Source organism: Chinchilla lanigera, unplaced genomic scaffold (assembly GCF_000276665.1).
Source record: "Chinchilla lanigera isolate Chin_1 unplaced genomic scaffold, ChiLan1.0 scaffold00111, whole genome shotgun sequence".
In the NCBI taxonomy this organism is placed as follows: Eukaryota; Metazoa; Chordata; class Mammalia; order Rodentia; family Chinchillidae; genus Chinchilla; species Chinchilla lanigera.
In genome coordinates, this window is record NW_004955512.1 from 5,692,313 (window position 1) to 5,704,416 (window position 12,104).

The 12,104-nt window shown below is 35.6% G+C and overlaps 1 protein-coding gene across 1 annotated transcript in view; it reads right to left on the reverse strand.

The window, feature by feature from the left end:
- Anxa1 (annexin A1) overlaps positions 1 to 11,333 on the reverse strand; it is a 17,138-nt gene extending 5,805 nt beyond the window's left edge. The window contains exons 1-8 of the mRNA XM_005408325.2: positions 11,225 to 11,333; positions 5,290 to 5,368; positions 5,085 to 5,193; positions 4,482 to 4,576; positions 3,552 to 3,665; positions 2,990 to 3,080; positions 1,337 to 1,416; positions 612 to 668 (exon numbers count right to left, since the gene is read on the reverse strand). Coding sequence (XP_005408382.1) covers positions 612 to 668; positions 1,337 to 1,416; positions 2,990 to 3,080; positions 3,552 to 3,665; positions 4,482 to 4,576; positions 5,085 to 5,193; positions 5,290 to 5,355 — 612 coding nt within the window. The 5' untranslated portion in view covers positions 5,356 to 5,368; positions 11,225 to 11,333. The remainder of the gene's footprint in view (positions 1 to 611; positions 669 to 1,336; positions 1,417 to 2,989; positions 3,081 to 3,551; positions 3,666 to 4,481; positions 4,577 to 5,084; positions 5,194 to 5,289; positions 5,369 to 11,224) is intronic.
- Positions 11,334 to 12,104: the final 771 nt, after the last annotated feature.

Genomic DNA, 12,104 nt, shown 5'->3' on the forward strand with positions numbered 1-12,104 from the left:
GAGAATTTCATAAACAGAATACTCTTCCATGAGGAAAGCACAACGCAAATAATATTGCTCAGTAGTTTTAAAAGTCAAAATTTCATGTCCTAAAATGTCATTTTTTCTAATGATCTGGTGCATTGATAGTTGAAAACTCCACTGAAACAATATGTAGTATATAATAATTATAATATCATTTTATTAATTTAAATATTAATATTTAATTGATATTTAGATTATGCTATTTTATACTATAAATTTATATCTATGAACTATCGTAATTTTCACTGTTCAGAGAATGTTAGATTACGTACTGTTTCCATTTCACTTAATAAATTATTTTGCCTTACTTGCACTCGGTAAAGACAAATCAAATTTGGGAAAGATAAATCAAATTTTCAGTATTCTTTTTCATTCCTCTCTGGCTTTATGAGCCCTACTGAAAAGATAAAACCGGCATGTTTCACTCTTGGGCTACAAGAACCTGGATCTCATTCAGAGAATGAGCGTTACAGAACTCTGGCTTCTCAGGAAACCTGAGATTTGCTTTCAGGCCAAAAGCATTGAGTGGTGACCCGATGTAAGTGAGGCAAGTTGATTTCAGCACCGCTTTCTGAGCCCTTGCTTACCCTGGCATCTGTATCAGCCAAGTCTTCATTCACACCAAGATCCTCACAGCGGTCACCCTGAAAAAAAAAAATCCGTCTTGTCATAAGCTCTTCTTTACCACGTGGTCGTAAGATTTACTCAACTTCTCTTAAGCCAGATAAATAATATTCTTTGAAAACCAGAGGATAAATAGGAAATCTTACCATTTGTGAAATCATGGATGAACCTGAAGCAGAGTATACCAAGTGGAATAAGGCAGGCAAAGAAAGACAAATACACCATAAACCCACTTATATGCGGAATTTGGAAAGGTTGACCTCATAATGGTAGAGAGTGCATTGATGGATATTAGAGAGGATGAAGAGGAGAAGAGGGGATGGGAGGATGTTGGTCATGGGGTACAAAGTTTCTGACAGACAGGGAGGAAGAATAAATGTTGGGACTTATTGCACAGCAAGATGACCATAGTTAGCACAATGCATTATATATTTCTAAGTAACTGAGGGGAAATTTCAAATGTCTAACTCTAAAGAACTGGTGAGTAATAAAAATGTCTTTTATCTTTTTATTAATTCCATATCATATTCATACATGAAAACATCAAACTGTATCCCATAACATATATAGTTAAGATTTACCAATTAAAAATTTAAAAGTATTGATTCTTCATTCTTAGAGAGAGCTCAGAACTATGGTTTTATTCTTCATAAAAGAAGGAGCATTTCCTAACGTATTTGAACTGTACCTTAGCAAGAGAAAGCAGAGCCTTCTGGAAATCTCCAGAAGTGTCTGAGGTGATGTCTTTGGCCAAATCTCTTTTCAGTTCTGAGAAATAAGGAAAAAAGTATTTTCATTAAACTGTTGAAAAATAGTGATGTCAATAATAGAATATCAATAAGTAACCTATCTGTAGTAGCCGAGGACCTACAGTGCTACAATATTAAATTCATGGGATACATTTCGTAGTAGTATCATGCTTTTATAGAAATAGAGAAACTAGAGCAGGTAAAACATTAGAATAACAAATTTATTTCCTATTGGGAAACAGAAGTATTTGAACATTATTGGGAAGGAAAACTTATATTGTAAATCTTTGCCAAGGAGAAAAATTTGCTTATTTTTACTTTATCAAATCATTAATTCTGACATACAATATGCTAAACTTTCATCAGTAGGATGAATAGAAAATTATTTAAAATGGTAATACAGAAATAATTACTTGAATTTAAACTCTCCACTTTAAAATTTTTACTTTATATGGAATACATTTGAATATATACATATGTCTGTACATGCCTACTTACCTATATAAAATAACCCTTAATAGCAAAGATTAACTGAATTTATAATTGACCAGAAACAGTAATTTAATACAATCATTGGACTATATTTTGATATAGTAGAGAAATATGGAAATTTACCTCTATATGTTTTATCAAATTTAAATTAATAATGACCATTTTTATTGCCACTAATAAATGGATGTAAGATAAACATTGGTAAAGACATAGACATCACAAAAAATGAAGCTAAAAGCTTCCTTAGTTTGAATCCTTTACTAAAGAGCTCTGGAAACAATATGCAAGAATTGTACTCTCAGCGCACGGAGCCACATCTTGGTTTGGGAAAGTGAGAAAGAGAAAGAGAAAAATAAAGAGAAAGAGAAAAAGAAAAAATGGCAAAGAGACTTGCACCTATCTTATGTCCAATATTGAAACATTTGTCATTTAGATAAGCTGTTTCTTTGAGTATATAAAATGACACATATGATCTTTCATCCCCATGAGTCCAACCAGCGATAAAGTAATTCACTCATTTATACTATAATAGCAATGTAAACATATCCATCGATGAAAACTACCTAATTCTTTTCCATTTCAAGGATAAAATAGAGAATGCATGTTTTGTTTGGAGATGTTTTTAAATTATAAAACTCCCAAAAACAGGGGCTGGGGATTTAGCTCAGTGGCACAGTGCCTGCCTGGCAAGTGCGAGGTCATGAGTTCAATTCCTGGTACCAGAAAAAAAAAAAAAAAAAAGACAGTGAAACATTTTAATGAAATAAATCTCAGAATAATACAAAATGCTTTTAGGAAGTTTCTCAAGCTCAGAGCTATGAATTGAGTTTTCATGATAACATGTATCTGTTAATTCTGGGTGGACCTTTTCATTGAAGTGAAACTCCATGTAGCTTGCGTCATGGGCTGCCTCATTAGCACGTTAGCAAGCTGAATGTTGCCTGATAGCAGTATACACAGTTAGTAGACAGGTATCCATCAGTAAAGACATGTTTTAGTAAAGACTTCCCAAAATCTGCCTAAGTAACATATATTACATCTTTAAAAAGTGAATCAGATTTCCCTTCCAATTAAGGGAACTGATAGACATGACAACTCACCATCTCTGTAGACTCTATTAATTTCTCTGATTTCTCTGTTCTTTCTTGATGCTAAAATTTCAATGAGGGTGTCTTCATCAGTTCCAAGTCCCTGAATTAAAAGAAAAGGAAAGAAAAAATATATAGGAAAAAATTTTATTCAAAAGGATAAATTTTTGAATACAAAATGTATTCAAAAATTTTGAATTACAAAATGTATTAAATTTGCCATTTGTTCAATTTTGTCCATAATATTTAATAACTCCAATAAGCTCTGTTTATTACATTGCTTTAAAGCAAAATGGATATGCAGTCAATTTATGGTAGAGATATTAAAAATACAGATATATGACTCACACAGTGACATTACAAGGACGAGATTAATGCCAACATTTATTCCTTTACATATCTATTGATTCATTGTTTGAATTATTAAAGTACTCACTCATTAAATTCCCACTAATGGAAAAGCACTTAGTAGATATTGAAGACAAAACATAACACACAGGAATATATAGGAATACGCAGACTTTATACATGGGCTAAGGACAGTACAAGAGCTTTGACTAAATCAGTGAATTACCTTCATGGCAGCACGAAGCTCATCTGCATCAAACTGGGCTGGAGTTTTCAGCATAGCTAAAACCACTTCCTCTAGATGTCCTGTGAGGGCTTTCTTCAGCGCTTCATCCAGTGGCTGAAAAAAAAAAATTAGAACTAGGATTTCTAATGTCTTAGTTTAGGCAACAACATGGTATTACCTGCTCTTAAGTCACCTTATTACAGATCCCTAAACTCCATAATTTTTCAGACCGCCATTCCTTCATACTGAAAGCACACTAGATATTAGGAATGTCATCTTAACCTTTTAGATCTAGTAGGACTACATGAAATTTACTGAATCCATTGGTAACTTCTTGTATGATAAGATTCTTAATATTTTTTACAGAGAAGAAGCTGTGTTTCAACAGGAACCATAGTAAGAATAATCTAAAAAGGATGTATTAATTTTTCTAAACTATGAGGTTTTCATAGCTCAAGTAAGCATTATAATCAGCAACTGACGTTGTACAGTTTTCTAACTGCACTGATTAAAAAAATGCCTATGTTTGCTGTAAGATATGAAGTTTACTTCTAAAGGCGAATTGCATACAAACTTTAGATTTCAGTACTGCAACTCATTTTGAATTTTAGCAGAAGTCAGAGCTCAATGAAAGCATATTACTTATGGACTCTGGTAATTGCGATGCTTGTCAGGTTCAAACTGATGGCCTGTCTCCAATATAAGACATCACATCTGGAAGGAATTGGCATCAAAATGACGAGTTGTATGAAACCAGTAAATTTGTTAGGATTGATTCAGTTGAAAGAAAGTAGATAAACACTGCATGTCTGAGATGTAACGGGGAAAGAATGACCACAAATGGAAAGAACTAGGTAAATGTGCTTCAGCATCCATGTTTCTGCATACATTTGAGCCAAATCAAATATCTACCCTGATGTTGTAACCTACCTTCCCTTTTTCCTGAAGGTAGGCTGCTTTGATCTGTTGACGCTGACCATTATTTCTCTTCGTCAGAATGTCAATGATGGTTGCTTCATCCACACCTGGAAACAAAAATTTTCCAGGTTTTAAACTCAATTTGCTTGACACAAAATGATTCATTGTCAAGATATTCCAAATACAGGTCTTAACAAACTAAAAAAATATATGAATTATATCAATCTAAGAATTCAACACTACACTTCTTTCCAACTTGGCAGTCTTAAAATGGTAATTTATTCATTTGAATGAGAAATGAAGAGCCAGTCAATTGCCTCTGGACCTAGATGTTGAAATGTTTGATCCTAGTTCAAACCTAAATGCAATCAACTGTGTTGATTCAGAATTCTGATACTGAGTTTCTAAGAGTGAACGGAAAAGATAATAGCTGTAGCTATTATCAGATTTGACCATAATTTCCTAAGTCCTGAGAAGGAAGCATATCTTCATTTGGCAGAATTCTTATCATCAAAATAAAACTTCTTTCCATTGCTCCTGTCTGCTTGCTGATAATCATTCAAAGAGCTGCTCTGAAATGGCCAGGACAGGCCTATTTTCAGCAAACGCACTCACCTTTTACAGTTATGGCTTTGTGCAAAGCAGCCACATCGGAGGAGGGGTTAAAGCCGGGGTAGGGGCTCACAGCTGATCCAGGACCACCTTTGGATGATTTCACAGTTTGCTATGAAGCAGAGGCTCATAAATTAATATCCATTCACTTGCAGTAGTTTCAAAATTTAATATTATAACTATATCACATTATAACCATTCTACTTACAACATATTCTTGTTCTTGATTGTCAATAAAGTAGGCCTGCTTGAGGAATTCTGATACCATTGCCATTTTAGAGAAGTGTCTAGAAAGAAAATAGCAGATGCTTTTAGAAAACAAGCCAACCTAAACACTCCCTCTGAGATACACATGACATAGTGTTAATGAACAATCTTGCTTTCTTTTGCTAGAATTACATTTAGGAACACAGTAAAATGTGGCACATAAGCATTTTTAATAAATGATCATATACTTAAAAAGAAGTCCCTAGCCTCTCAGCAGAAACTGGACTCTTCCGTGGTATATTCACCCTAATCCCTAGGGATAAAATGACCACAAGTGGGCATGTTTGCTGCAGAGAAGAGCGGTGCTTGACTTCATGTACTCAATTCACAAACCAGTCACCATCAGCCAAGCACTCAGGATGCAAAAGCACTGAGATAACTATCCTCCACCTCACGGAACCTAGAGTGAGTGTGTTCTCTGCCAGGAAAACCACAAAGGCTAAGATACTTCTGAGAGGAAGTGTTGGCTGGGCAGTCTCTCTTGAAATGAGTCAAAATTAATGAAGCAGAAGCATAAGAAAATAAAACAGAGAGAGGCTTGGCACATTTGGGAACTGAAAAAAAAGTTTGCTGGAGCCAGAAATGCTAATGGAAGCTGGAGCAAAGATGTCTAAATGCATGTCCAAAGCTTTGGAAAGCACTGATAGAAAGCAGCATGATTCTAATCGTATCTTAGGAAAAGCATTCACCCTGTGTCATGAGGAATGGCTAAGAGATAGGTAAAATAAAGACAAGAGACCACGTAGTCGGCCATTAGAGAATCTATGTGGGTTTAAGTAGGGTCTGTAGCAAAGGAATGCCCAGAGAACAACCATAATATTTACATTTATAAAATAAAATGAACTGGGACAATCTGCAGGAGTGAATTGACCCAAAACAATCCCATGTATTTGCTCCCAAATAACTCAGCTTCTTCATCCATTTCTTTATATAAAACTATTGAAGTACACGGAGTAATTAATGTTTTCATATTTCCTCCCATCTGAGCTGTGTAAACACTAACTCTACATGTTTTTCTCTCAGATGCGAAACACCAGAAAAAGGGTTCTTATACATGGTTTTGTTTGGACAAGGAGCTGAAATTGCAACACACATGACTTTTTGACAAAGCCTATCTTAAAGGAAGTTCCTTAGATGGCTATTGTGGTTTTTGCAATAATTTCTGTTTAGTGGAGTATGTATTTTTAAAATTATGAACTATATTAAAATTCAGTGAGTTCCGTGTTTTGCCTGCACACACAGACAGCCATCAGTGATCCTCATGGTCCGGAGCTGCACTTTTGGGTACCCATGCTGAAGGTCTCCACTAAGGTGTCTCTCCACACCCTTTTGTTTTATCCCTCCAGAGACTAGTGTGAGGAATACTTGCGAGGGAAGTTAGAAGGATAATCTGTCACTGTGAATTCATGACATGAAGCTAAATGACTCATGAGAAGTAAAATTCATAAGCTGACTACTTAGCAGCATGTTCAGACAAAGAACTCAGTTCATGCCTGCTGACAAATAACTGTGCTTCCAAGTAATGAGATGAAATACCTGAGGGAAATACTTTCCAAAGCAGAAACAATCTTCACTTAATTGTCGTGGATTGTGTAAATTATTTTTTCATCTGTGTGAAACTAGTATGTTTTGCATTCATTTAATACATTCTCTTTTCTCCAGCAATCGATGAATTTAAAGTTGTTTCCTAAGGTAAGGTCATGATGTATGATTTTGCACAAGATTTTACCTCTCGTTACAAACTAATCTGATGCAGTCATCATTGCCACATGGAATTGTACATTCTTAGCTGCTTAATTGGCACACCTAAGACTTCATAGCAATTCCAGCAAAGTTTCACATCTTTAAAATTTCTATTTTCATCACCTCATCTCAGCTTTTAATAAAGGAGTATTCTCAAAATGAATGATATGATTGGTCACTCGGCAAAATACATTCCATCACTCATAAAACATGTTTATTCTATTGCTTTGAATTAGAAAAGAAAACCTTCAAAAGAGATCAAAGCAAAGACTAAAGGTATTTTCAAATATAAAGTAAAGCAAGTATGACAACTTCAAAATAATATTTTTGAAAACTACAATACTTCACTACGTCTTTCACTTCTGAAAATAGTTGCATACTACATTCATTTTTTAAAAGATAAAACCTAGAGAAAGAACGATATTACTATAATAATAACGTAACATAAAGTGACAAAAGTGGTTTGAGCATGATTTGATAAGAGAAAGTGTCCCTACAGGACGCTGTTCTGTGCTTTGCATGTTTTGGGTTCCTATATTTTAGTCTAAATTGCTTGGACAATCTAGAAGCACAGTCTGGAACAGAGAAACATTTGGAGTGGAAGCATCTTCAGGACAAGAGATAGAGACAAACAATCTGAAGTCAGCCAAAGAACATCTCCTAGTTCTTAAACACACCAGGTTCATGGCAGAATGTAAAAATTACTCTAAAGGAAACAGATTTTAACACATCCTGCTCATTATTGCCACAGTCAATTACATAGATTAAGAGAAAATTTGCCCAATTTACAAATACCGCATTAAGTAGTAATCTGGCCAAATTTCATTGCAAAAGCACATTGTATGAAAGTTAGATTAATCCTGTGAATTTTTCCCTTTCTCTGTCATTTTGATTGTAATACTTAAAACTTGTACTACCAGTAGATTTTTAAAAGCCTATATTACCATCTTATTTTAGCCCAATAAATATTTTAATTAGTTATAAATGAACTCTGAAATCAAGTTTATCTCCATGAATAGTATCAGCACAATTCAAGATGAAATTAGCTTTTTCATATATATATATATATGGATGCTATATATATATGGATGCTAGGAGTTTCTTATTTCATATTTCTTCTATATAATCATCTTTTTGTGAACACAAACTATCTACTAATCGGAGTTTACCTGTGGACAAAATATGTAGCTTTCTAAAGATTAATAATTTTGTACATTTATGTGTCCCAAGAGAATCCCCTTTATTTTTCAGTCTTTCCCAGTCTCATGAAAGACTAGTTCAAGAATACGGGTCAGAGCAAGCGGAGTACTATCTTCAGCATACCTTCTTGGTTGCAAGAAATATATATAGCACCATGACTTGAACTCAGGACTTGTATTTCCAGACAGTTGCTGTGCCACTGAGCTACATCCCCAGCCCTATATTACTATATTAATTGCATGACACACCAAAAGCAAAATAAGAGTTGAATATTTCATACGAGATGAAAGAAATGTGCCTAGAGGAGACAAGTTTGCCACTTCTATCTTGGTTACATGCAAGAACTATCAGAGTTCTATGACAGTAGTAGCAAATAACCTGTCCTCGGAACAAAAACCTTATCATCATTATTGATCTAGGAAATAGTGTCATTTTCAGGCATTTTTCCAGCTCCCCAAGGCAAGAATCATGACATCTCTCCTTGCCTTCCGTTTCCAAACTGTTACATATTCCTTTATATTGACAAACAAATGATCATGCCAAGGTCAATATCATTTTAATAACACACGTGAGAATCAAATTCTTTAACAGCTAACCCTTGGAGACTGTGTTAGGCTTCACCCCACCTCTAGGCGGTTCATTTTTGCCTTGTGCCTAGTTTTTCCTTGAATATATTTCACAAGTGCACCTCACACCCACCCTCTGAAAGAAGCCAGTTAGACTATACGTGACATAACTCTGAACAAACACTTTAGCAAAGGCTGGCTCATGCATGTTTTGCTTCTGGGCTTTGGAATAGGGAGTTCCCCTGCCTGGAATGTTCTTTCTTCCGGCACAATTACTTCCTTTTGCCTAAACGCTACTTCTAAGTGAAAACTCACAGCAGACCCATCCCACCTTCCGGAAAACCTTAATCAGCCCTCAGCACTGGATTGGGTGACCTTGCATGCTCTCCCAAACATTCTTCCTTGACCTATAGGACGGCCCCCCATCACGTATTATCGTGTTCTGTTGATTTAATTCTATCCCCAGCAGCTTTCTTGAGAGTGATGCACATGTGCTATCTGCTATGCACTTTTAAGGCTGAGCACTTCGCACTGTATGTTCACAAGTCTTATTAAATTAATGTATATCTTTACTAGTATTTTAGGAAACACGTGCACTAAGGTAACAAACTTCTCACAACTACAGGATACAAACATAGTGCTGAGGTCTTCTGGACTTTGCTTTGCTTCTCTGACAATCTCACCCCAAGAAAACAGGAAGCTTCTCCAGATGGCCTTCATTTATAAAATAAGAAATTAGAATAAATAGTATGTAAGAGCCAGGATAGGACTGAAGTGACAATATTAAATTCCACCTCAAGTATGTGGTTGTGAAGAAACTGATGAGTGAGGGCACTGTGTAGATTGGATTTCTTTTTTTCTGATAAAAATCTATCTAATTTTAAAGGAAAAGGAAGTAGTTTACTTCAAAAGCTGTTTGTAGTTTGTCACTGAAAGCTAACAGGCTCGTTAGTTTTGCCCTAAGTTTAAACACATCATAAGTTAATGGGCCTAGAAGTAATTAAGAACAATCAGCTTAAACAGTTCCTGTATACAGAAATCAATCTTTGAAGATGCTTTGATTGAAAAAGTACTTAATAAGCATGAAACTATAGCTGGTTCCTTAATAATGTTATTATTATTTTGCCAACATCAATCATATGTTGGAAACCTGCCAGATCTGGTTTAGCCCAGAGCTAGCATGGTAACAACTTCCGGAGAAGAGGCCATTTCAGCATTAAGAAACCAGCATTTAGCCACATTTGACTCAGTTGCAAAATGCCTTCTTTTATAGCTCCCAAGATACATTCCTGTGGACAGAAGGGAACACTGCTTTTTCAAAGTTCAAGCACCATTTTAGGCACAACCAAGTGAAGAAAAAGTGCATTTCTCTTAATTTGCCAGTCTCACAAATTAGAAACCAAAGCATTTAACTAACATTTAAAACAGGCAAAGAGAAGCATACTTGGAGGAGCATTTGTAATAAGCAGTAGCCAAGTATCTCTCTGTTATTCATAATCTTTCACTTTTGCCCATATGTACAACACCACTAAAACTCTGACTTACTTGTTTCTTCTTTAAGAAATTTTATGACCATTAGCTGATTGAACCACCACAATCCCATTAGCTAGAATAGTTTTTAGAGGATACCGCTGGCAGTTCCATGGAATACTTTATCTGACATCACCCAGGAAATGGCTCCTTTCTCCTTAGGTTTTCAAACCCGCACTGGAAAATCCTGTCTCAGGCACAGATCAAGGAAAAAGAATGTGGCCACACCCTGTCTAATGAAATGAGTAATAAGTGGGCCTTCTTAACTGTATGAATAAACATAACATTAATTTAAAGAAACGTTAATTACAAAGGCCACAATTGCCACACTGCGATCTCAATCTATTTAGTGTTCCTTACAAAAGCAGAAAATAAATCACCCAAGTGCTTCTGTTCTGTAGTTCCCCGCAAATACCTTTGCCAGTTTTGTTTCTCTGGACCCCTACAGGCACCCACAGACTGATTTCCTTGTAAGATAAAAATGCACATTCCAAGGTTGAGGAAAGAAAAAACCACATTCTTTAAAAGTTACCAGAGGTTAAGCACATTCTTTCCTTGTTAACCATGGCAACTGAAGAGCAAAATAAAGTTATATTTTCCACGTCTTAGAAACTGTATTCCTTAACTAAGTAAAACAAAACACTACAGTTTATAATTCTTCAACGACTGTTTTTCCAAGTATATAAAATGTAAGTAGCCATAAATCCTATAGCAGCAGTAACATTTAATGGTCACAAAGCTGAGTAAACCACAAAGCAAAATCCAAAGAAATTTTTACTGGTGTTTGAAAAGTTTTCAAAGGAACAAAAACTCCCTAAAAAGAAACCCAAGTCTTACCCTTTTTTCTACCTTCTTGCAAAGAACTTAAGAGAGGCTCTTCTCTGAAGGTTTCGGTCTCCAAGTGAGGCTCTGGACTCCTGATTTTATAGGGTTTGAAGAGAGGCCACGCCTAGCAACCAGAAGTTAGTAACTGGCTGTCTTTTGTTTAAGTACAAGGCTCAGCTTTGTCCAAAAGCAACATGAAACAAGTCTTGCAAAACTACTCACTAAACCAATCAGCTGATAGCATAAAGGGGAAGAAAACTGGGGGGCAGGTTGCTTCCCCCTTTTCTTTTGCATCCTCCTCCCCTGAGAGTTTCAAGAATGTGACGCCATCAGCCCCAATCCTAACACAATTATTGATGCAATTTTCAACCAGGCAGTTTATAGAATACAATGTGTAGGGACTTAAAGAATAAAAAAAAAAAAAAAAAAAAAGGAAAAAACATAGGTTTGCATTCCAGTTCTGTTCCTTATTACTATGTGGCCTTGAGGGTATATTTCATTTCCTTGAACTTGTGACTACTTTTGTATATAGGAGTATTATTTCCAAGGCGGCCCATTTACTAGAATTCTTGTGACAACTGAAAAATAATGTATGCAATGTGAAGAAAATATGTCATTGAATATTTCAATGTTTAAACAGTTATTAAATTAAAAAGCACATTGTCGTTCATTTCCGCACAATACTCTCCCTGGCCTCAATTACCCTGATCCCATTGTTCCCACCGCTTTCTGAAGCAGCTGTGGACGTTCGCCCTCCTGTGCGTCTTCAGATGCAGTCATTGCTACCTGGCAATCCTGAAATGGATTCAAAATGTTACAGCAGTTTCCGTCAAATAAAAACTTTGTGGTGTTTTCTTTCCACTTTATTCACCAGGCCAGGGACTGCGTGATC